Consider the following 26,385-nt stretch of genomic DNA (forward strand, 5'->3'; position numbering starts at 1 on the left):
CCAGACCCAGAGAACTACATTCTCTTTTGGGACCATTGTCTGACCTAAGGCTTCTGATGTTCCAGAAATAGCTTCTCCACTTGGTGCTGATAATAACCCTGCCCTGTGGTAAAACACCACCAGCACCCAGCACATGGTTTTACTGCAGTTTGCTGATGGCTCATTAACATGAAAAAGGTGTGCTTACCATTCTAAGCTTGATGCAGAAGCAGTCCTATTACCATCATTCACCTGTGGGTTGATAAGTGAATCAATAAATTCATGATTTGCATTGAAAACACTTGAGTATGCCCTGTATATTCCTTAGTAGAATGCCTGTGAGCACCTTAAAGAAAGTCACGATTCCCGGCTCCTTCTTTCAAATGGTGTGTCTAGTTCATTTCAGCCTCACAGCCATCATCCTGCTGTGACAGCACCTACTACTGCAGTGTCTTCCCAGCTTATGTGAAGGGTTTATTTGCATACCCATTTTTACATAAATTCTAGCTAAAACTAACACAAAGATCTACTGAGAGGCTGGTGGTGCAAAGTGTATCCCTGATAAATATAAAAATATACACAGCATGCATCCAAAACCAGAAGTTTTTTTGTTAAAATGTTCTTTCCTGTTTGACTTGTGACTTCCCCAAGTTTGCACCGACTGATGTCATCAACTTGATCAACTAAGAGAGAGTCTAAATTGTGTATTTAGAGACATCAAGCAGACACATCTTTCATTCACTAACTTAAAAGTTTTTTATGGTCAGACCACTAAGCAAAATTCATCCCTCATCCAACTGCACCGGAATTACTACTTCTCACAGGAGGAAAAAAAAGCCAGTTACATAGGAGCAGAATTTCTCTGCTTGTCTGCATGTACTTGAGTATATAATCATCCCTTCAATCCCATGGATCAGACTTTGTTCAGGTCTGAAATCCAGTAGCCAGTAACCATCTGGCTAAATCATTATACACAGGTATTGTTTAAACAGCTACTCCTTTGCAGAAGCAGCTTTTATCTCTCCTTCTGTGGCTTCTCTCCTTGCATCAGCATCAATGGTCTTCAGTTTGAACTCCCTGAAAAGGCAGTCTCAAGCTATTTTCTATCTAGAATGATATAGAGACAATGCTACAAAAAGCCTCCCACAGCCAACACCTTGTTGCCTCCTGCCTTTCCATGCCTCACAGAAGTTCAGAAGGGTCAGTTTCCTCTGGGTTTTTGGAAGCAAAAGCATTTGCCCTCTACTGCCCAGCGTTGCACCTCTCTATTCTCGCATGAAAAATGCTGACAAAAGGCCTGAGCATTGCCATGGAAACATTTTACCCAATATCCTTGTAAATCTATTTGCCAAGGGAGGCATGGGTCTGCAAAGCATTAACAAACTCTCATCTCCTAAATAACCAACACATACTTTCCTCAAACAAAATGCTTTTGCCACTGTTTCAAAACCAACCACAAGCTTTTTTTATTTTTTCCCTCCCTAGGAACCGCAAGTGCTGCTTGGACCCAGTAATTCCAATTTGCACAAGTAGGATTTAATTTCCTTCTCACCTCAATCAGAAAGAACAAACTGGCCCTGAGGCAAGGCTGGAACACCACCTATTGGTGAAAAGGCCACTGTTAGGGACCTTCACTATGCACCTGCTTTTGTTACCTCAGAGGACAAACCTCTAGAATCCTCTGTGCTGAAACATGGGAGAAATTGAGATGATAATGAGAATGATGCAGTCTGAAAGTGCCAAATGCCCTCCCTGAAGCTGGCCCCCCAGCCATCCTTCCCTTGGCTGGGAAGTGACGGCTTTCTACCACAGAATATCTCCCCAGGTAGTGTTCTTTACTGACCCTCTTTCCACCACTCCTGTTTAACTTCATTTACAATTTAGTGATTTGCTTTTATAGTACATCACTTGTATTCTCTCTCCTGTGCTCTGAAACAAGCTTCCTACAAACAGATACCTCTGTGTTTCATTCTGTACTCCTACAGGTTCTTTTCACATTTAAAAGGATTCAATAACAGTCCCCATCTATTAACCCATCAATTTAATTTATCTGACTCTTTCCATAATCTGTCAGACTCTTTGTTTTTCCACTATTTTCTATGGAATCTAATTGAACAGTATCTCAAAAATTTGAAAGTTTATGCATTAGCCTTGTTAAACTAATTAAAGTGCATAAAAAAATCACACGGGGATAAATAATAATAACCTTGTTCATTAAAAAATTAATTCTGTTACATCAGCATTACTTCTTTTCTCAATTCAGACATGAAATTTAAGGATTTAATTTAAATTTAATTTTTATTCAGTGTTATATTCAGTTCCAATTTTCATATTCAGTAATTCATAATATTTATAACTGTTTTGCAATGTGCAACCTTTCTAGATACACACAGTCCACTGTAAATGATCAGTGCCAATTTCAATCAGTGTTTTTTCTGTCTGCTCATATTGCCAAGTAACTTTCTCAAAGAATCCATAGACAGCATATCAGTAGGATGCAATCATCTGTCCTTATAATAATTGTTGTTAAATACTATTTTTTCAAGGATCCTTTTATGAGTTAATCAAAGTAATGTGTACACATTGGCCATTTTCCATGAGAGCCTTGCAAGATACAGTCTTTATTTTACGTCTGTCTCTGAAAAGAGAACTCTGGGTGTTAAAAGCTGGACCTTCCCTACTCCCTACCCCAAGTCAATATTAGAAATTTAGTGATGAAAAGAAAATTCGGGCCCTTTTGCCACTTCTTTTATTACTCCTGAGCTTTCTTTGCCCTTTGGAACTATCTCCCCTAATCATAAAACACTAGATCCATGAGCAGAACATGGATCACATAAGCATCCTTGGTGACAGTTAGACATATCACTCTTCTAGTGTTATATGCCCTGATCATTCTGACTCACAAAACTTAGGCATCCCCTGAGGGCAAATAAAGCATAAAGAACCCTGGCTATCTACAGGGAAATGCTGTAAAGCTGCTTTCTCCTTATAAAAGGACTTCATTCAGTAGACTCATAGATTTACAGTGGAGAATTTTTAAGCCTGAATTGCAGAGGCCAGATGTACTTGACCATGTGCTCAAGGACCTATCCTTGACTGAAGAGTCACTTACCTGAGCCAGAATAACCTCTCAAGCTAGAGCATGTAAGGCATGCTCGTGCTGATGGCTTGAACTCACGGCTCTGGACTGGCAAAATTCTGTCCATTGTGCCCCCTCAAATACCTCTGCTAAAGACAAAGAAAAGCAAAAAAAAGCTCATAATTTCACAGGGAGCTCACTTCAGTTGCTATGCTGTGTGACATGGCCCTTTGAGCTGACTGCAGGTAGAAGGATGCCTCCTATAACACAGAGGTAAGGACACAGGAACTTTTATGTCACATATTTCAGACACAATACTGAAAAGGCAAAGATAGCAACTGCAAATAACAAATCTATCTAAGGGTGAAAAAAGCAGTGCAGGCACGACCTGGAATTGTGAACTCTTGTCCCAGGTAGCTCCATACTCATTTCCAGGTGCTGACCTAAAACACCACCTCCATCCTGGGGTCTATGACCCAAGACAATTCAGGCCAGAAAAGTGGCATTCTGAAGAAGAAGAAAACCCTCTCAGTTCTTCAAAGGGCAGACAATTTTTGAGCTGTGTGAAGGCATCACACTTACTTTTCAGTATGCATCTGTGGTCATCTTTTCTCTATACAGAAAAGGGTTTTTTGAAAATATATTAATACATTTTAATAAAAACAAGTAGTATCTTGTTAATTCAATAAAATGTGAGTTTATCCAGGGAATCAGTCTTTGTTCCCCATCATGTGCATCATTCTTGCTCCTTCTACTCAGGCTCTCCTTTACTGCACATTCTTTTTGAATTGTGAATTCCTATAGTTCTGTTTAATGCTTCCCTGCTTATGTATTAATAGTAATGTTAGAAAATATCTTTATCAACCATTCTGCCAGTGTCTCTGTCTTGTAAATTGTAATCAGTATCCAACGCCTTTTTAAATCAGCAAGTCTCAATGAGAAAATAAATTGAGTAGCGGCTGTTAGTAGAAGTTCATTCTAAATACCTCTAAATACTCTAATATCAATAAAATGTGAATCCACCAAAAAAATAAGAGCCTGGTTCTGAGACTGCTTGATGTAAACATTAATGGTGGTAAAATTTTCATCTAAATTGGAAGACTTTCAGTAACAAAACAAATACAACACAAAATTACAGTGTCCCAGCTAAACAACCAATTTGAACAACCAAATTTGCAATTTCTTCAGAGAATTAATTCAAGTTAATTTGAAGAAAATTAATTTTAAAAAATCCATAAAACCAGGCTGACAGTTATAAATTAAATTCTTATTCGTTAATTCTTTGTCAACCCAATCACAAGACAGTCCTTCTATTATTTCACCCCAAACTTAGAACACCCTATGGGTCACCTGGATCATTTGATTTGGAGTTTTTTAACATTACTATTATATATAACTCTTTAGTTCTAATAAAATAATGTGTAAGCTGAGCATCACCTTATAATTTCGGTGTGCAAGTTTTCATACTTAAATTTTAAATTATTTAATTTTAATCATAAAATGTTTTTTCCTAATAAAAAATGTTTCATTTGGCCCTTGATAATAAAGGGTTGAGATGGTATTTTCTAATCATCACATGATAATATGTCAGTCTTTCCAAATACAGAATATTAATACCCATTGAACAAATTTGCTTTTTCTGCCAAAGTACTCAGCAGTGCTAAGAACTGCCACTGTGTTCTTAATAAGAGATTTTTTAACTAGCATAGTCAAAGATAACACATCTTTTAATAATCGAAAGATGTGTTATTTTCAAATTGTTTCCCAAGGTACTGGTCACAATAGTAGTGTTCTCTTTAATTATATATTATTCTGTAGTAGTGGGACAGATACATTATTTGTAATAGATATAAAATAGTATAGGAATAGATGTTACTTGTCTTTCCCCTGAACAGTCCTTGATATCAAAAAGTGGGGTTTTTTTTAAACAACTTACAAATTAAACTGCCTAAATTTGTAGTGTTCTATACTGTTTACCTGCATTATTTTTTACTTCAAGTATTTTGATTTAGTGTTAGCAGGCAGCTGTTTAAACTTGCAGGTAGTAAGTCTTTCAGTATCCATGTTTCATCTTTGTCTCTCCTGACTAAATTCCGTAAGAAGTAATGTCTTCCAATTAAAGGGAAAGAAGTGGATGAGGGAAAAAGGAAACGGCTGAGAAGGGTGTTAAAATTTCCTTCATTCCCAAGGGTCTATTTGACCTATGAAATTATTTTTCTCATACTTGCCAACAATTTTGTATTTATTTTTTTAATAGTAATAAGACTGTATGCTGCATATATTTTAATTAGACTGTTGACCAATTTTTTTCGGTTCATTTCTATTGGTATCTAATATTGGCTGGAAAGTATTTTACCACCATTTTAGAGCAATATTTCTAAACGCAACTACATTTAACTTCAGTTTACAGTAACAACCAAGGAAATAAATGGAAGAAAGGTTTAAACAACAAAACCAACCTGCATTAAAGCAGATTAGATCTTCAATCAATAAGGTAAAAAGAATTAGAAATACAACTTTACAAAAAAAGGAAACAACAAACAAACCTTATAAAGTTAGAGTAGCTAGGCTGGATACATTTTTTCTGGTCTTTATTTGCACAATCCAGTGAAAAATGGCATAATATGCAATTCCTTGCATTACCCTAGCTGTAATAATGTTCACAATAAATAGAAAAACTTTCAAACATGTAAGGTGGGAAATATCTTTTTCCAAGAAAAGTGTGAGATATAACTGGCAAGAGTCAGAATTTTAATTTAAGCATGCTTCATGGGAATAGACTGACAGCAGTGAGGATGATAAAATGGTCTGTCAGTGCTTAATAAAACAAAGCAGTATCCAAGGAAAACACATTACTTAAATGAGAGCAAAGCCCAGCTTTCTCCTAAGTTTTAAATGCTGTCTTTTTAAAAGTTGTTAATGCTTATTGATAGTTTTCAGTCTGACACATTTTACAAAAGTGCTATATGCATCTGCATATAAATTCATTACCCTTGTTGCCTTTCTCAAAGTACTGTTTCTTCTAGAGTTAATATCAGTAGTTTTTCTTTCTTTTTTTTCTTTTTGTTATTAAAAGCAATGTGGATTTCTGAATATTTGAGCACTACAGAGTTTTTGCTTTCCTTATCAAAGCTGGGAGAAACATACCTTTGTTTTATTCTACTGATTCATATATAAAGTTGACTTTTTAAAAATCTTATTCTGAAATTACATTAGGGTAAGGATAAGAGATGGTCCTAAATGCCACTACTTGGCTTGGCAAGGGTTTTGCCACACTTTTATCCTATAACTATTCAGTACTCTTTTTTACGTTAAAAACCTGTACACAGAAATCCCTGGGAGCATCCTGTCACTTCCAATAGTAAATTACAGCATACAACCAAAAATGCTAAAGCAAGGTTAGCACTGTATCTCAGAAATATTGGACAAAGAATTAAAAGGTAAAGGCAAGTAGGAAAGAAATAAAAAAGCTCCATGCCCCAAGGTGGCTGCCTTCATGTGCTCACCACCTTCACTTCAGCATGTGTGATGCAGCCCGGCAATCACCCATCCTTTTGGGTCACCTCCATTAACTTCCTTGAAGTGGGAAGTTTTCATTTATTCATGGTCTTAACATCTGTCCCACTTGGGGAAACCAGCTAGAGTATCCCCCTGAAGGGAAACTGCCTTGACTTAGTTTCTTCGTACTGGGGAGGGGCAACTTCGTGCCACCTACTGTTCCTGCCTCCAACTCCTGGCATTCAGTTCAGGCAGGAAATCAGTTTTCAGTTGCTGCCAAACTGGAACCTCACACAGCAGTAAGTTCACAGTGCCATCCAGAACTTTGTAATAAAGCAAATCTTGAGCACCTCTTCATATTTACTGAGCAATGAAATATCATGCCAGAATTAAAGGGTGTTTCTGAAAATAGTTTGAATGTGAATCAGAGGATATTTCAGCAGATCCAATGGAGTAATTACAGGGTAGGAAGAATAAACAGACCCTAATAGATAAGTGAGACAGGCAATCATAGACAAACTGTTTACTTCCCTGCTGATGGATGAATAGAGCAAAGGGTCACCTAGGTGTTTTTTTTATTTAACTTTTTTTCTGGCAGATTTATTCTTGAAATCAGGCTTAACAGAAAAGACCAGATTGAGCATTCTTTTTAACATGAAAGGATTCTATGTTCTTCAACGACCATATAAAATAGCTTTTATTGTGGAAGGATGGTAATTACGTCCCATTTGTAAAAGGAAGGATGAGACACAGGGTTAACTTAAACCTATCCCACAGTCAAATTGAGCGGGGGCAACAAGACCTTCCAAGCCTTAATCATGTTTTAAGCAGTGTCAAAGCAGCTGCCTTTGCAGGCTGTAATCGAGTGCTAGGAAAAAACCTTTGAATGAAGTTCCCAGAAACTGTGAGTCTTGAAGTCATTAAGCCTTTCATGACCAGTGACAAACCAACTTGATAAAGGCATGATCTCACTAGGCACAAAGTGAGAGACACAGAGAGTAGTTTTGTGATTCCATTTTATGTTAACAGGGACATATTTGGGCCCAAGCAATAAACCCAAATTTTCTTTTTTAAACTTTTTCATCTGAATGATGAATTTTCATGTTCCTTCCTTCATGCATCTTCGACTTATGAACTCTTAAGATCTTCAAACTTCAAAACTGCTTACTTGCACTACTAAGTTTAACTTTCTGCTTTCTGTCACGTCACATACCATCTACCCCTTGTCTTCCAACAGGAAATGCCCAACAGTGCATCACACACTCCACAGAGAAACAATCACTGCAACCAGTTAGCATATATTCAATAGCAAAAGCCAAGTCTTCTAGTGGCTTGAGAGGTCAAAGAAATATGAGAAACACAAAGTAACCTGGGGCAGATGGACTGATTGTGTGCTAATGAGGTAGGCAGAACTACCTTAATGAACAGACTTTCCTTAAAAGACAATCCACAACAATTTTTTCTTTTCTGTGCTTGCTTTTTACCTGATGTAAATTAGAGACCTTTTTATTAAAAAAAAAAAAAAACCTCCCAGGATAAAATTATTATACTTTTCATTAAAAAAATGGTAAAATAAAACAGTTTAGTTTCATAAGCCACCTCTCCACATGTCAAAAATTATTTTTAACTGTTCCTAATTTTTGTCAAATGAGTCAGATAATTAAGCATTATTTCAGCAGAAGTTAATTTGTGCTTCTGATTTTTTTGTCTTGTCACATAGACATACTTTGACTTCATGTGTACAACAACCCTGAGCAACTCTGAAGAGAGCCCTCCTTCAGCAGGAGGTTGGGCCAGCCAACCTCCACAAGCCCCTTCCTAAATCATTCTCTGATCCTATTCTGGTAAACTGGCTATGAACCAGACCGTTCTTTCTGTTTTCACCATTTAGCGAATGCTGCTAAAAATTATGGCAAAAAAGACCTCTAGACTAGCCTTACTTTGTGATGGCAAAATATATTATTGTATATTTATCATAAAAGGTATATAGAAAAAGGGATTTGCTTCTGTGGGGTTTCTGACTGATGTATATATTTTTCCATTTTTCTCCTGCCAAAATTTCTGCTTGACCATGAGAACTAGCATTTTACACAAAAGAAAAAAAAGAAAAAAAAAAGAAAACAAAACGGATTCATTCTGATGTGATAGATTCCTGTACGGGAGAGTATAACTGGATGTGTACGTCTGAATTTCAGAAAAGAGCACTAAAATTCCTCTTTTGATCCTGAGGTTTAGTTTGCCCATAATGTTGAGTGTGTGACATAAACAAAATCATGACACTGTCAACAGCGATGAGAAGAAGAGCCTGAAAATTCCATCTCAGCACAGCTCATAGTAATATTGCAGAAGTTTAATTTTTCTAATCCTGTCATTTCTGCTGTCTGAAAAACAAATACCAATGTACCCTTTGCTAGTCGCACCTAATTCCCTTTTGCATGTGCTAATTTCACTGTGACCACTACAAACACTGCAGGCAAAGGAACTGAAGTTTTGCAGGCAGGCAGAGCAATGAAGCAAAATGACTCTTGTTTTTAATACATATTAACAGCTATATCAATGTCTATCTACTTCCTCCTCATTTCATCCTCTGTGATGAAATCCTCTCATCCTCTGATGAAATTCCCCTGATCATCCTGTAGGATGAACAGTTGCCCCTAGGCATCCTCTGTACAATTTGTTCCAATACCAGTGTTTCTGTCAATTCCCTGCTCATTTACCAACTGCACAATTGTTTATGAGATTCTGAGGACCAATTCTCATTACTCAGGAACCAAAAAATATGTCTTGAAATTTTGTGGCAATACTAGCTTAAAATGTTTACAGGCCCACAAGCCTATTCAGCAGACTGTACAGATCTGCATCACTTTTCATTCCCCAGGATTTGTAAATCAGAGAGCATTCTTACACTATTTGCAAAACAGCAAATGTGATCAAATTTCTCAGTCATATTAAAATACAGGTGGAAATATATTCAAGAGAAAACAAAATTTGAGAGTTGAACTGATATAAATGGTATGCAATACACTCTCTTCAGAGAGCCTTCTGTAGCGCATCCTACTATTAAGTGTTTGGAAATTAGCAGAAAAGATTAACTGAAATCTCTACACATCACTACAACAACATATTGTAAAGAAAAAAAATGAGGTTTCAAGATGCATTTGTAGAACAAGTAACTCCTGACAGACCTACTCTTGCTGTACTGCCTCTGGAACTGTTTGAAAGCCAGGTATATCAAAGTGTACCCTTGATCAACGTAGATGCTGTAACAACAGAAAAACTGCATGCAAGAACAGCAGAACAGATGACCCTTACAGGCATTAAAGATGCTTGTATTCCATTTACAAAACAAGGAATCTTTGCTTTTAAGGTTTACATCTTAAAACAACAAAAAAAAACAGTCTGACTTCACTGATTTGTCTCTATAGAAACCAGAAGAAAGACTCTTAGTTTTCAGATGCTGATGCTCTGCTCACCAAGTCACTCCACTGTATTTGGACTGCATCTGGTTTAGTTTTCAAACTTATAAGTTTCAAAAGCTATCGTGCAAGTATTACTTTTAGCTGCTTATTTGACACATTCCAGTATTTTTGGTGTGGAATGGGAAAAAAAAAAAACATTTAAATTGCATTATATTACATAAGGAGAGTGAAAGTGCTTTTATCATTAAAACACTACCTTGGAAGAATCTAGTACTGGGGGGAAAGGAATGAAGATACTGAACTATGCTCATTTCCTTGCTCATTTCATTTTAATGTCAAAACATATAATGCCAATACAATATGTTTCAACACAGCAGTCAAACAAATCATCTTTTTTGGCTCTCTCTTACATTTCTTCTAGAAATAAATCTTGCTTATCCAAATGTCTAAAATAGATTTTCCTGCCCAGCTGTTTGCCTAGAAAGGTGTTAGTATTTCCCTATTGATTTTTGGCATCTGTCAGTTTAGTCTCTCTATACCACATGCACAATGTCTTCAGGCATTTGTCTCTTCCATTTGCAGGCAGAATGAAACCACTGAGTTAGGAATTTTGTGAATGTTACCATCACAAAATTAAGTCACTGTTTAAAAACTGTTGCTGCTGTAACAGACCTACATTTTCCTGTTCTGAGGAACACTCTGTACTGCATGAGGTTTCATACATTCCAGCTGCCACTTGTATATGAAGTCCTTACATTTGTTTCCAGCCTTTAATCCTTTTCTTCTCACTTTCACCACAGTAAATTTTCTATGTGCATTTTGATTCTTTTTCAGCCAAGCAGTAAGACACAGCAGAGTGGAACTCTTGGCTTCTGATGCTTGCCAGAAGGTGTTAGGAGGTATGTAGCCAATGTAATGCTCAGTCTGATCCATTTTTGAGAAAGGATTTAAAAATTCAAACTGACAGTTCAGAATAGAAACAAGAGCTTGAGATTTTGACACTGCTATGACCACACCAAACAAAAAAGTTTGCTTAAGGAAAACAAGTATTTATTATAAAGGTGTCAAGTAGATGACCAAATGAAATTTTAGCTTTTAGGTAAGAAAATTACTCTGTATATTGTGACATTAAAGTAGGGACAGAATTAGCAAAACTATATGACTCACTGAAAGACATTTAAAACCACTTACATGACTCACATGGGGAGAAAAGACAGATCAAGAGGGTACAGTGGGAATGTGCATTATGTGAAGACTATTGGACTCCTCAACATCAGCTTCCGTCACTACACTGGTGAGGTGACAATTTTGTCACATAGCACAGATGGAGTAGCATCACCCATTAAAAGTACTGCTTTTCTTCTGAGGTTAAACTAACAAAAAAAATTAAGCACTACAAAGTTATTTGGCATTATAGAATACACAGCCCAGAAATGCAGATACTTCCCTTACAGCACTTTCTGAAACCATTGCTTGTCCAAAGGGATGTGGGGAACACTGGGCGGAAGGAGAAGTTAGGCAGTAATGTTTTCACATTCATTGGATACAGGAGAAAAGAAGACTGGGAAAGCTTTCTGTGGGGGTGGAATTCCCTATTTCCTTCCTACAAATGTGCACGAGTGTGATGAATAACATATGCCTAGGGAATGCAGGAAGATCAAGAGAATGAAAGAAGGAAGAAGAAATATTCATACAGACCTGTGCTGTATGCTGTGTATATAGGATTATCCTGTGTATACACGGGTGATTTAGCTGAAGAAGGGAATAGTAGGGGCAGTTTCTCAATGACCAGTGATATGAAAGAAATCAGTTTGATGGAATGGAAGTGTTGTCCCCCAACAATGGCAATATCTTCTGACTTGTCATAAATCTAAGTACTGTTTTCAGCTACCAATACAGAGATCAGTTCATTGCTGTCCAAGAATAATTAACTTTCTAGCGGGTATATTTTGCATTGAGACAATATAGGGAATACACATTGTCATGGCAGCAGTTAAAAAAATGGCAGTCCAATACTACTTGTTTCCCTGGTTTCGTTACCCGACAAAACATGCTTACCTATTTGCTTCCAGTGAAAAATTCAGAACAGATGCGATTCCTGTTTAAGTAGGAATTATGTTCTTTGCTGTTTAATGGACCCAACAAGGATTAAGAGCTTCTAGAATATAATTTTTAACGTGGTCTATATTGGTCTACATCGAACTGCAGGGCAACCATTCAATTTCACCTTGTGTTTTGTTCATTTTGCCATAATTCCAGAAGGTCAGTAGTCAACTAAGAATCCATTTGTTAAATCAAAGCAAATTAAAAAATAGAAATGTTTCTGTTCAATGCTTTGACTGTTATTTTTCCATCAAATTGCAAGGAATGGATAAAATATGTTTTCCATGGCTGTGAGCTTCCTACAGAAGTCCATCCACCACTTATATCTAGAAACATTATTTTATGTCTTTCTATTGAAAAGATGCCTAAACTTCAAACAAGCAAGCTTGTTCTCAGAATCATTCCTACTTAGAGACTCAGTAGTAGTCATTTAAAAATGTGGTAGTTTAAAAACTTGAAACACATTCATATTTTATAAAGTAGCTTTATAATATATATAGCTTTTCACTATGGTCAAAACCATTCCATCACTTGGGAATAAGAAGCCCAACTAACAGACTTTTTGAAGAAACTAAAACAAACTGTAAAATTTCAGTGTGCTGTGCCACCTGTCTCAGGGAGGAGAAAGGGGTGAAGCAAGCAGAAATTATGATACAGGAGTGGGCATCTGATTTATGCCTATTTTAAAGTCTCTGTGGTTTAGATTCATATCCGACCAAGCGCCCCTACAAGTGAACACCTGCATGAATAAAGCATGAGCTAAGAAAGAGTGATTGATTGAATACAACTGTGGTTAACTTCTACAAAGTCTGTGAATACCCAAGGCAGTTCAGCTCCTCTTGATGGCATGATTCCTGGGACACAAGAGCAGAGGTTGGAGAAGAATCCACCAGGGGGTGTAGAGAAAGCCAAGGTGGATCTGACTTCCACCCAGGTTCTCATGGAAACAACTGTTCTTTGATGCGCCAGAGGAATGGATTAAGAAAACTGTGAGGAGCAGTGCCAAGGAACTGAGCCAGATAGAGACCACCCAAAAAGCAGAAAAGACTCTGTGAAGAGGGAATGGAATAAGTAAAATACATTGGCAATTGGAGATAACCAGAATATTCAGAGTGCGGGTGGCAACTACGGCTCACGCAGAAAAAGATGGAGGAAAAGCCAAGACAACACCTGGAAAATACAGAGAACTGGAAGCCCATATCAAGGGCCAGAGGAATTATGATATTGTTTTGAAAGAGCTTGATAAATAATGTTCCATACACAGTAATATTATTTTTAAAACCTCTGAGCTCCTTTAATAGGCACCAATGAAATAAAAGGAAGTCTGTGGTCACTGAACTATTTAAATATTATCCTTCAAGGTATTATCCAGCAAGAACTTCATTCAGAAATTCTCATGTGATATAACCTTTTGAAACCACCTACAGAGAAATCATGTTGTATTTTCTCGCCAATATCTGTAAATAAAATCTTTTCTAACCTGCATATAAGTGTACCAGACATACATTTAAAGCAGTCGACACATTTAGAATAGAATTTCCTCATTTACAAAAAGGCATATACAAAAGCTTTAGGATGGTGAGAGAAGAGGGGCTTGAGACTTACCCTGCTCATCCAATTAAAAAATCTTAATTTTACTATGCCTTTCCAAACCAGCAGACCATTTAATAAAACTTGGGATAGTTCTCTCAGCGTAAACAATTCCTTCATTTATACAACTGAGTCTAAATCTTTGAAAGACTGGTTTTCATTTATCAGAATATTTTCACACAGAACTCTCATTCCTGCTAAGTCCAACTCTGACACTCTGGAAAAAAATTATTTTGGTAAATGTCCAGTCAAATTACCACTAACTAACATATAACTCTTTAAAGTAGCATAATACACAGAAGAAAAACAAAACAGAAAATCATGTAAAATGTTGTCAAGCTTAAAAGCATTCAAAACTTTGGAGATGACATTATTGTTATTATTGTTTTACCATTACCACTTCAGGTAAATGACAGGATTTACATTTTGCTGTTGTAATTTCGTTTGCTATTACCCAGACATTTTGGCCAAACAAGGGCCAGAACTGCTGTGAGACCAATTCTCTGTTGGCGTAACTTTATTGATTTCAGTGACTTCTGTCAGCAAAAAACATTGGCTTCTCTTTAGCTTTGGGGAAAAAAAAAAAGCCACACGATCTGCTTTTATTAAAACATATTTTTAAGCTGAAAAGTAGAGATGGGTGACAGGATCCACTCCTAAATCTAACAAAGTACATGACTGGGGTTTGGTAATTTTGCCAATCCCATCTCCAATCAATTTTTTTTTGTGTTTCTGTATCACATACACAAAGTTTGTAGGAAGTTAAACATTATAAATCTTGAAGAGACAATTACTTTTTATTGTGATACAAAAATCTATGCCACATTTAATTCTCTCTGTTTATTACCAATGCCAATGATATGCTATAACATTTCTCTGCTATGCTTCAATTAATTAGACAGCCTTGGGGGAAAAAAAGGCAGTAAGAAATGTTCCAGTACTTCTCTCTGTAGGATGATGCCTTAAAGCCCTGTGAATGAGAAACGAGTATGTTCTAGAAAGAGAAGTTCACTGTATCTGGGGTTGGTGGACAAAAGGATTTCCAAAAACACCAGCTGCAGGCAAACTCACATAAATGGAGAGTAGTTGTACCCAACTGCAATAGCTCCTACATTCTCCATTCCCATCCAGAGAAACTGGATGTAGGTGGTGGGCAGTGATAGCTGGCACCTTGATCTCTTCCTAAGCACAGTCTGGGAGTTGCTCCATTATATTTGCTATGTCTCTGATGAGGATTGGCTGTGGCTTGAAACAGAAGTGAGAATGAAACAAATTATTTCAAAAGACAGTCAGTAGAAGTACCAGTGCAACAACAATACTTAAATTAAGTGCTGCAAGACCATTTTTTGATTTTAAATGTATTTCTTACTGGTTACCTGCTTCCCACAGAATTTACCTGACTATAAAGGCACAAAAAAAACCTAAATAAATTTGTAATACTCACTTCTATGATTCTGTTACAGAAGGTCTCAGCCTTACCTCTGCAAGTCAGATCATAGATGGACAATTTATTCACTGCCACTATTCTTTCTAGTTTAAAAATTGTTTGAGAAAGCACTGAGTTAATCAAGACTTTTTTAGGGTAAAAGTGTGGTATGTTCCACAAGACAGCGTAAGTGTTCTTTTCATGTAAAGTACACAGTGATTAAAAGGCACAATTCTGCAAAAGCATTCAGGAAAACCACAGTGCAATATGTTCTTATATGACATTTTGTCATGGCATCACCACCATTCAGCATGATTCAGACCTTCTGCAGGTCATGAGATGAAATTGGTTGTCCTCCTCCATTTCAGTTCTTTCCTGTTCCTGAAGTGAGAGGTCTGAACTTCTCCAGTAATCCTTCAAAGCATGGCTTTGAATCCTTACAAATCATTACAAACCACTCTTTTGAAGACTGTTCTCTGGAACACAATCTACCAGGCATGTCACTGCACCTACAGTTCTCTATGGGATTGACTTGCTACAAATTCACCTCCCTATTTATACGTGGAACACTTTTAAGCTGGAAACACACTGGTGTTCTCATAAAACCAAGTTGCTCTCACTCAAATAATACACATAGAAATCAACAATTTTTGCATATGTAATGCACAGGTAGTTCTTAGGAAAAGGCATACAGGACTATTTTTTGTAGGAAATAGTATTTTTAGGATCTAAACATGAAAACATAATAAGTGTTTTGACACAGCCTAAGTGATAGTTTTAATACTAACACATTTTATTCTTACAACTCATAGGGACTTGGTGGTTTAAGAGTCCCTAGGAAGGACTCAGATCCTTGGGTTCTCTTCTGAGTCTCACTATCAGCCTTTGATGATCAGGAGGTATATTTTTGATCTCTGACCTCAACTTCCCCTCTCTTCAGTATCAGAAGAAAAACACATACCTTCTAGTAATTTGTTGCAAGAACTGCAAAGAAAGGTGGATATGAGAACTGGATGCTGTGACCATCACAGTTCAGTGCCATACATCAGGCATGTTTCCCACATCTGAAGTGGCTCTTGCCTTTCTGGAGGGCAGGAACCACATACTCACAGGAGATACAGACATATTTAAAATCCAAACCATTAAATGGTTTGGATTATGTACGTTTAGCTCTTGTTCACACAATACCATTCATTATTCATTTCTTAAAAAACACCTGTATCTTCTTCTGCTGAAAAGCCATTCAAATTATATACCAGCTCTGCTTGTATCCAGTAGTTTCCAAAGGGGTAAGGATAGACAAGAAATTAGTCTGGATGTTTCAGGAAGTCAAGAGGAACAGGGTTTTCTGAAGAAGAGGGGCTTTTGACTCCTGAGACGTAATGAGCTTGTACCATTACATTTCACAAGTATCCAGTTACTTTCTGCAAAATATTGCTTAAAACACTTGGAGTAAGGCAATGAGGTGCCAAGAAACCTGTGTTACCTGACACTGCTGTGTTACCAAACTGTTTGCCACGTGTTCCCCACATTTCAGGCAAATGAATGGACTAAGGTAAATGATTAACATTTTATCTTGCTTTAAATGTGTTACCAAGTTCGTACTAACTTGGTACGAACTAAACCATTTCAAATACTAGGAAGCAACCATTTTCCTCCTGTCATTGCTGCTTAAGTTCACTGGAGAAAACCATAATGAATACAAAATCAAAAGATACATAATAGTGCAAATGCACAGGACTCTTCAACAAAGGTAGACAGTCAGATTTAGCATTTCTTAGCTGTCAACCACACAGCTTCAAGATTTAAATAACTTTAATACATCCTTTTAATTAAACAGGAAATTATATGCAAAACAGGAAAAATACTTAAATGAGCTATTTTTACATTCAGTAGCCTCTAACTGTGGATCATAAAAGCTAACATCCCCAATATTTAAAATGACAGACACCACCTGGTTTAAAAGACTGAACAGGACCTGCTGGAGGCAGACAACTGGAAAAAACATGCCTGAGAAAGGTAGGCTTTGGCAGTGTGTTTGGGGCATGGGAGGATTCTCCCCCAGCCCACTCACAAATCTCCCCACCCCAGAATTGCCCCCAGGAACAAAACACTGTGACCAGGTGCTCCAGTTAGAACATCTGCTGCTGCGTGGAGCTGCCAAGGCAACAGCATTCGGCTGTGACATTTCCCAAATCACAAAGTTAGTACGCAGCTCACGCCTGACAGCGTCAGAGCTGGCACTCCCAGTGCCCTTCCCCATAAAAATGCCCCAGATATGCCTCCAAAAACTCTGACTGAGACTCTTTAGGTCACTGACAAGAAGGTGTCCCATATTATATCACTGATGCCAGTCAGGTGGACACGCAGAAGGGCAAAGCAGCTCTTTCAAGAAAGGGGACAGGTGCAACTCCAGTTAAACTCTCTTGAATCTTTACTCTTCTACATATAAGAGTATGGTCATGGAACTGTTCAAGCTGGTGTTCCAGCCCACTCCCTTTGTACCAAAAGTACACAAACCCCCGTCTGCAAAAATTACTCCCTCCATCACTAAGAAATGAAGCTTTTAAATAACCTTTAAAAATAGCATTTAAAAGAAGAACACGGTTTTTTCCTTCATAGTTCTTCCATCTCCAAAGGAAATTTGAATTCAGCAATACAGCTGGTGCACCATAAATGCACCATAACATGGCCTTGACCACCACGCCTTCCAGTTGAAACACTGATAAGTTCTGGTACCCCGTATATATTATGGGGTTCTTCTTTGCATGGCCAAATTCAAACTCCAGTACTTTTTAGGCGTAAATTGCCCTTTTTCCTGGACAGCACTAGCAGCATGTCCTTTCCTCCCACAAAAGCTCATGGGAACTTTTTTAATCAGTGAAATGTTGTTTGTCAAGACAAATTACTTGGGAACACTAACACTGCAAGGTCTACAGTCCAGTGCCATAAGTGATGATTGTTTGAAGTCCTTTACAGGACCAGATATCAACAATAAAACTTTTAATAAGCATAGAAAATTATACCAAGCCAGTCAGTTTGCCCAAAAAAGGCTGTCAAAAGAACACGTACTGAAACCTATCCACCAATGAAGCAGGTAAAATCATTAATACACACTTCTGTAACATTAAATACACCATCTACTTTCTATTCATCATATCTTTTTAATAAAAATGATACTGAAACACAACTATTAATAGAAGGACAGTCTGTGTATGCTATTTTTTCATAAAGAGCATTCTTTCAAATAAATAAAAATATAGTTTATTATCAGACTGTAAAAACCATACAAATTCAAACACACTTCAGGACACTTATTTGCTTTGACAAAACTCACACAAAGGTTTGTTTTTTCTCTGCAATGGATAAGCTTGTCACCCCAGACTACAGAAAGACAAAAGGTGAAGGAGATGCTTCTCCCCACCTTGTTTTGCTGTTGGTGACAGCCTGAGGGATGACATTCCAGCTCTGATAGGTGCTTTCAAAGCCTTTACCTTCCATATGCCCAGTAAACTAATTTTTACTTTTTAAACTAGCACCTATTTCCTGTCAGTAGTATCTACAGCTAAAGGTGCTCAAAATGAGGGCTAAGCAGCTAAGGGACATAACACTTAGTAAGTTACTTTTAAAATGCTTCCTTGCCATTAATCTCCCTGCAGTTTTTGTGTCTAAGCTTCCTCCTGCCTCACTCACCGGTGCTATGAACACATACACTGCATTTGGAAAAATTGTGTGTGTACAGCAATTGTCAATGTATCAGAGGCTGCTTGATTTTACCTAGATCAGGTACAAACAGCATAAAGCTGATAATAATATAGGCTTTAGCTTGTGCTTTTTAAGTCTGCTGGCACGTCGAGCACTTAGCAAGGCAATGAACCTGCAATGAGGTCTATGCTATCGCGATTTCACTTCTACTAGAACCTGAGGAACCTGTCTTGAGGTGAATATGGATGCTATTATCACACCTACACACCCCTGCTCCAAGAGGAAATGTCACAAAATACCAAGTTCTGAAATCTGGACTAAAGCAAACTAGGTCAGAGCAGAACTGCCACCTCCATTTTCATCAGTAGCCTCCTGCCCTATTTTTAACTTGGTCTTTTTAGGAGGCTCTGTCTCCAATGGACACGTGTGCCACAGCTGAATCTTCACAAACATGGCCTCTGACAGAGAAGAGGCTTATATCTGTTCTCAAAATCCAGGGCTTTGAATTTCACTTTGGATCAAATGGCAATCAATGCAGGTCACAGGCTGACTTTCCTTCACACTTTTAGCAAGAAATGCTGCTCAATGAACAATCAGCATGTCAGACCTCCCTTCAGTATGAATACAAAAGCACAGTTGTTAGAGCCTTTCCAACTCAACTTCGACAGCTCTGCCTAAAGACACTATTCAGCTTCTGTGGAAAGAGCACAGCTCAAAATGTCCTCCAAATTCCATTTCAAATTCCTAACTCTCTCAAACTGGTATATAGGACCATACATCCAATAAACTCAATTGGATACACAGTATTACATCAATATTTTAATTTGGATTGATCTTGTTCTTTCTACATCTACTCCTTGTCACTTTAATTTTTCACTTGTGTTCTCTGCATAGTTTAAAACCTTACAGATCAGAAAATAATGGCACTTAAATCCTTTTGCCCTTCATGTTGTGTATGATAACACTTCTGGCTGTGAAAACCTACAACTAACACTGACATTATATTGTTGAACTAGTCTTAAAATAGGTACAGCACCCACAGCAACCACAGCTTTGGAGAAAGAAACAGAAAAATCTTTCACTGGCCTGAAAAGCAGCAATTAAAGTTCCACAGCAACTGCTTATGGAAAATCACACTGTGCCACCATTTTTCAGTAGATGTAAAAGGTACTTCAGTTTGCAAGAAAAATGGCTTATAAAATCTTAGTAACTATGAAAATAACCAAAGATAACGATTGTAGTTCTGAGCAAAGACAAACTTTCTTCATATGTTGCTGTCTATGTTGTCATCAAATTTTATCTGTCTTTTGATCTCACCAACTACAAGCAGTGCAATCATCCTGTCACATGTCCCAGATGGCAGTTCCTGTGGTCCATTCTCTAAGAACATGTAAAGTGTTCCCACTTCAGTTGGCCAAGGAAGTCTATGCTTAGTTTAATTTTTCTATCTTCATTAACCACAGACGCAGTAAAAAAGATTAAACAAACCAAAACAAACAAAGAAACCCAAAACCAAAAAAAAACCACACAAACAAAAAAAAAAACCAAATAAAAAAAACTCCAACCAAACAACAACAAAAAGCAAACAAACAAACAAAAAAACAAGAAAAAAAAACACCAAAAAAAACCCTGAAAAACCCAAACCAAACCAAAAAAAAAACAAAACAAAAAGAAAATTCACTAAAATTGATTTTCCACTCTACTGCAAAAAAAAACCCACAGAGAAATATGTATCAAGCAGCAATGTGACAGAAATTAGTTCTGTATTCCACTTTCCCTTGCACACATGGGCTCTACTTATGCTAAGAAAGCCTGAGGCAATATGCAACTGTCTGAGGTCAGAACTACTACCTACAAATAAACAGCAACAAATATATTGTCTGCTCTGAATGAAGCATAAATCCTTTGGGGATGTGGTTGGTTTTGATTCAGTCTTCCTTCTCTCAGCTCATCTCCTTGAAGATCAGCAACAAAAAGATAAAATAAAGATGACATTGCAAAGAGAATGACAGTATCTACTTGATTTTCTCTACACCCCATGATATATCAGGCAGATAAAAAGGCCACTGAGGAGGACAGGAGACTCAGTGATTCAGACCACAGTACTTGGTTTCTCTCTTCTTTGTTTCTGACTCCATTAGGGATCACCTCTTACTTTATCAATCCCAGTGGGATAAAAGGCAAAAAAATTATTGGAACTCCCTCTAAAGCACCTGGAAACATAATAGGAGGGAAATACAGCAAAGAAGTGTCAAGGGGAAGTAAAAGGACAGAAACATTTACATCTGCTTTTCTTTATTACTCATGGCATAAACTCTTTCCCATTTTTATACAAGGCTTATCAGAAAAAGCAAATCAATCAGATGGACATCTGACGTTTTCTTTACCTTCAGGCCTTCTCTCTCCAGAATATGATTGTTCAACAACTGGTCCAGAAAGTGGATCTGACACAAAAAGTGCCTTTAAGATAATGAGCTGCATATTGAGCAACTAAATCTTTTGTTTAGCTTGGGACAGGCAAAGGAAGTGGAGGTATGTCTGAACTGACTGGCAGGGAAACACAGCTATCTTTGGCATTCGTGACCCAAACAACTCTGCCTGTCCATCTCTGAATATGAACATCATTGGTCACTTGAAAAAGGAATCACTCTGGCAGCTTGAAAACTAGCTTGTTTTAACAACATTACCCTCAAATACCACGGCTTTCTAGAGGGATATTGAAAGTGTGTTTAGAAGTTCTCCATGTGGTACCAGTCAGCAGTTACTGTTGTTGTATCAGGAGAGATCCACAATGAAATGGGACAGCAAATGTCAAAATAAAAACATGAAAAACAAAGCAGGAAACAGAACTAGAACTGCAGAAAGACATTTTGACTATTCACTCAGAGGAAACACAATTTCATCATTAGTGAAAAAATGGGCCCAAAAATGCAAAGAAAGGGAAATATGTCACACACACTGGAAATCAGCCTGCTGATGTAATGTTAAGAAACATCAGTGGATGCAGTTCCCTGAATAGTTGGGTAGGGGAAAATATTATTCATACAACATAAGGTCCAGTCTCCTTCCAGTTATCCTAGATCTGACCTTCTTTTCTATGCTCCCTTCCTCCCTTATATACACAATTTCAGTGACTAAAAACATGAATAGGAGAAAAATGAAGAGGGCAACAAGCACAGCCTGAAAGGAAATGTTTCACCACCTGGATCCCAGCCCCAAAAGAGTTACCTGGGGCTGCTCTCCTGCAGTGCTGGGCAGCCCTGGACTGCAACAAAGTCAGCTGGACTTTCAGCATAACTGTCGAAAAACCCAAACAAAGCAAGCAAAACTCCTGCACCCTTCACAGTTATTTCCCTCCCCGGGATTTTGTACTGAATTTTTTACTACCTTTTTTTTTTTTTCCCCAGAACAGAGAATTCAAATTATTTCACATCTCAGTGGTAAAGCAGCTTCAATACTCCAGCTAGGAGTGACAAAGTGACAAGTACAGAAAATTGGTTTTTAAAATATATTTAATCACTTAGCATTCACATCTTTGAACTGCTCCATGAAGTGCTACCCAAAAGCTAAATATTGTTAAGAGATCTCTTGGCTCTGTTTATTCTGTCAGCACCCTTTACCACCAAAGCACTAACAAAACTTGCAGCCACTGTTCATAACATTAACAGGAACATGATGGTGGAATTTACAGCAGAATATTAAAATTGAAGGAGCTTTCAGTTTCCCTTTATGCAATTAACCCAGCAACAACAGCAAGCACTTTGAAATCACACTACCAATCAAAAAATTCATGTTTGGGGCAGGAAAGCACTGAAATGTTATGATACTTCTTATGTAGGGGGATTTAACACTGCTAACTGCAGAGTCTATAAATCAGTTTCTCTACAGAACTCCAAAGTCATAGGTGCCAAATATAAATAGTTTTCTCATAATCCCATTTTTGATCTTTTCATGTTATTACTGGACTTCCTGGATAAATGGTTGCTAAACTAAGTTCGCTCTTTTTTCCTACATAATTTGCCAAACCAACTGCTGGAATGCATTTGTATTGTCCTCTTACTTAAAGAATTCCTGTAACATTCCCATTGACCTAATTGCAGGTTTTGGCCTGAAAAGATGACACGTTTCTGTGAATCTGGTAAAGCTGTTGAAGCAGGGATACTAGAAATGAAGTACCCTTCTGGCCCCTTTCATCAAGCTCCAGGCTGAATCCCCTTAGGAATGTGATGGTATTTCTTCTCCCTGCTTTTTTCTAAAATCCTATTCTAAGCTGCTTAAAAAAAAAAAAAAAAAATGAAAATCTGACCGAAATAACCCAGAAACTTAAGTAAAGACAGCTGGAAAGATAAAAGAGTGATAATGTTTAGATGTAAACCAAGCAACATGTTCCAACAACTGGCAGGGACTAAATTCTGTCCCAGAAATGTATGTTATTAAAGAATACAGTGTCAGTCAGGAAACCCCTGAAACCACAATACAATTACATTGGTTTAAGTCTTTATTTGGAAAGCATCATCATTACTTAGACAAAACCAGAGTTTTCATATTTATATGCCCTCAAAATTGATTGTTTGCAGATAAAGTGTGGGTAGATACTGTAAGCCATTATTAGGCAAGCAGTTCAAATGAAAAAAAAATTTTAAAAATGTGAGCAATATTGCATACTGTGTTAGATTTAAAACACAGTTTGCAGAGCCTCCAACCCAAAGAAACTTCTGCTTTTGCCCCTGATGCAGAGGAATCTTGCTCTAGGCTAAGTCCCATTTTATGTCAAACACAATGCCTGTAATACGTATCTTTTAATCTGGAAAAATCTTTAGATGTGCCCACAATTCCATTTAGAGTCATGGTTCAGGGACCCACACATAATCATCTCTACTGTATCAGTGTTCTGTGTTCCAAACATAATTCTGCTTTTAACATATACTCCTAATTTTCTAAGATTCTGTCATCATCGGGGCTTCCTTACCTGTGCAGACCTTCCCATCGTAGGTCTCGCACACCCAGTCGTGGCACTCGCAGAGCGGGCCGTAGTATTTGCCAGACTCAGTCACTTGGCAGATGCAGACTCCACACTCACATCTGCCTCTGTCATTGCACAGCTTCCCCCCTGGGACACGGCACCTGAGCTCCGACTCAGCCTGGGACAGCCAACAGGAAGCAGGAATACCCAAACCGTTCCTGTGGGGGACAGCAAACAGAATAACCTGCGGCCAAAGCCAGGGGCTGCAGCTCAGAGCCCATGAGAGCTTAGCTCATGGGAAACCACCCTCCTTCCACTGGCTTCAGCCAATACCCAGAATATTGTTCTTACCACCTCTTCAGTTATGGTTGCAAATTATTACTTGCCTCAAATCACCCAATTTTCTTCGTTTTCATCAGAAATCTCATTGCTACCTGCAGGAATGCTTATACTTTATTTTACTTACCTTTTTAACTACTTTGGGCTCATCTACTTTCTCATCAGGCATATCTGGTATATATGCATAGACACGTATAGTTTGATTATCTATCATGAAACATTTTGATCTTAATTAATTCAAAAAGTTTAGAGACACCACATACATCCAAACATCTGGGTAGCATAACAGGAATATATATCATAAAGCAAACTTATGGTTGATTCTAATAAAATATGCTTGCCAAAGTAATCCTTCTGGTTGTCAGACATATATGATCCATGCCTTCAATGGAAAAGGAAACCAAAGTAACCACAGCTTTCCATGCAACAGTGTAGTTTGTGGCTGTGGTTTTAGTAAAGCCAGCAGAATCCAATGCTAGATCTGTAGATTTGCAGCTCTGCCATGCAATTGTACCATGCACTGGAGCATGTGGAGATCAGGACTTTCAGGACATACTCAGGAAAAATCACACTTTGTCTCATCAGGAGCTGAATAATAGGAAAAAAGAACAAAGGACTGCTCAGGCCAAAAATAGGTCTTCACAACACTAAGGAATACTAAAGATGCGGATGAGTAGAACCTGGCCTTCTCAGATAGTAGATTTTGCAAGGCTCTGGAGCAAAGGAGCTGCTGGCTCTAGGAGCCAGTGTGTGCTGGCTGGTGGAGGTGGAGAGCGAAGGGCAGTGTGCCTCGTTGTGCCAATGCACCGAAGTGCAGCAATAAGCAGGGTTCTGTGGTTAGGTGCTGTCAAGGTGTCTGTTCCACTCAGGCAGCAGAATTTAGAGGTTTGGGTGTAAAGAGTCATCACTATCCAGCTCTTCCCCCTTCACTGCTTTCAAAGTGTACATCTTGGGCATCAAATACATCGTTGCAAATAACTCTGCAGTCTGCACAGGCACCTACCTATTGAAGCTCCCAATGACCCAGACCGCTTCCCTCACTGTCACTTTTAAGCAGGCAGAGGAAGAGCCAACAAACTGCTCCACTGCTCCCTCCACAACCGCAGCTTCCACGCTCCTGGCACCTCACAATCAGTCGCAACCCCCCGTGAGACTTGAGAGCCACACTTACCGCAGGGCCGGGGGCCCGGCCGGCAGCGCGGGGCCCAGCAGCAGCACCAGCCCCAGCAGCCCCCGTGCGAACATGGTGCGAGCTGTGCCGAGCCGCGCCTGGAGCGCTCCTGCAGACGGGCGGACAGACAGCCGGACAGACCCGCCAGGCACGCGGATTGCTGCGAGCTGGACAAGCCCGGCTCCAGCGCTCTCCCCCCGTGCTGCAGTGGCTCTGATTAGCTGCCTGGGAGCGGGATTTGGGCAGCACTCTGGGAAGGAGGCCGGTGCCAAACCCCGAAGTTTACAGTCTAGGCAGGGAAGTAATTAGAAACAGTTGCGCAGCCAGATGGCTTATTTTGATGTTTTAAAAGTGGCCCGTTCACAGATGTGAACGAACTGTCTCATTCTCAAAGTACAGGCACCGTAAATATTTGAGGTATGTGTATCCCCCTGTCCTTTGACAGATGGCTGCTTGGGATAATCTGTGAAACTTGTACCGCCGAGGAGACAGGACCAGCGCTCCCCAGCTGCAGCATCCCTGCCTGACTGCTGGAGCACCTCCCTGGCGCCTGCCTTCCCAGGTCCATCCCTTCCCTCCTTCCCCTGAGGTCACCTGCTCACGTCACTGCACCGTGCGACACTGCAGGCTGCCAACCTACACCAGCATGAGGGACCGCACATTCTAAGTATTATTAGTTTGCCATTTCCTAACGCCTTATTAAAACACAGTCCAATACTTCATCACAGCAGTGGGAGATTTTTTGAATTACTTTAAGCTAAAAGGAAGGATAGTCTCTCCAAATGAATCAGCTTTGGCAGATATGGCCACGTGCAGTTCTTTATGCTGTGGAAAAGTTTTTGATCCCTCTGGCTGTCCTGGGAAATTGCTGTTGCCTGATACCTCCCTGGGATGGAAAGCTCTTAAAGAAACAAACTCTAACCACAGAAGATGGTGAGTTATAGGTGTTCTACTCTACACACACACGTACGCGTTTTTCAAGCAGGCAGCTGACGGAAGCTTTCACTGGTTCTGAAGGCCGTATTGGAGATTAAAGCCCTCAGTAGCTTTCTCAGAATGAAAAACTCTTGTTTTAATTTCATATTAAATATCTAATGTACCACAGATTATACT

The 26,385-nt window shown here is 38.6% G+C and overlaps 1 protein-coding gene across 1 annotated transcript in view; it reads right to left on the reverse strand.

Annotated features, from left to right (window-relative positions):
* ITGBL1 (integrin subunit beta like 1) overlaps positions 1-25,358 on the reverse strand; it is a 127,915-nt gene extending 102,557 nt beyond the window's left edge. The window contains exons 1-2 of the mRNA XM_069007705.1: positions 25,273-25,358; positions 23,769-23,980 (exon numbers count right to left, since the gene is read on the reverse strand). Of these exons, the coding sequence (XP_068863806.1) occupies positions 23,769-23,980; positions 25,273-25,346 (286 nt within the window). The 5' untranslated portion in view covers positions 25,347-25,358. The remainder of the gene's footprint in view (positions 1-23,768; positions 23,981-25,272) is intronic.
* Positions 25,359-26,385: the final 1,027 nt, after the last annotated feature.

The sequence above is a fragment of the Aphelocoma coerulescens genome, chromosome 1, assembly GCF_041296385.1.
Source record: "Aphelocoma coerulescens isolate FSJ_1873_10779 chromosome 1, UR_Acoe_1.0, whole genome shotgun sequence".
Classification (NCBI taxonomy): domain Eukaryota; kingdom Metazoa; phylum Chordata; class Aves; order Passeriformes; family Corvidae; genus Aphelocoma; species Aphelocoma coerulescens.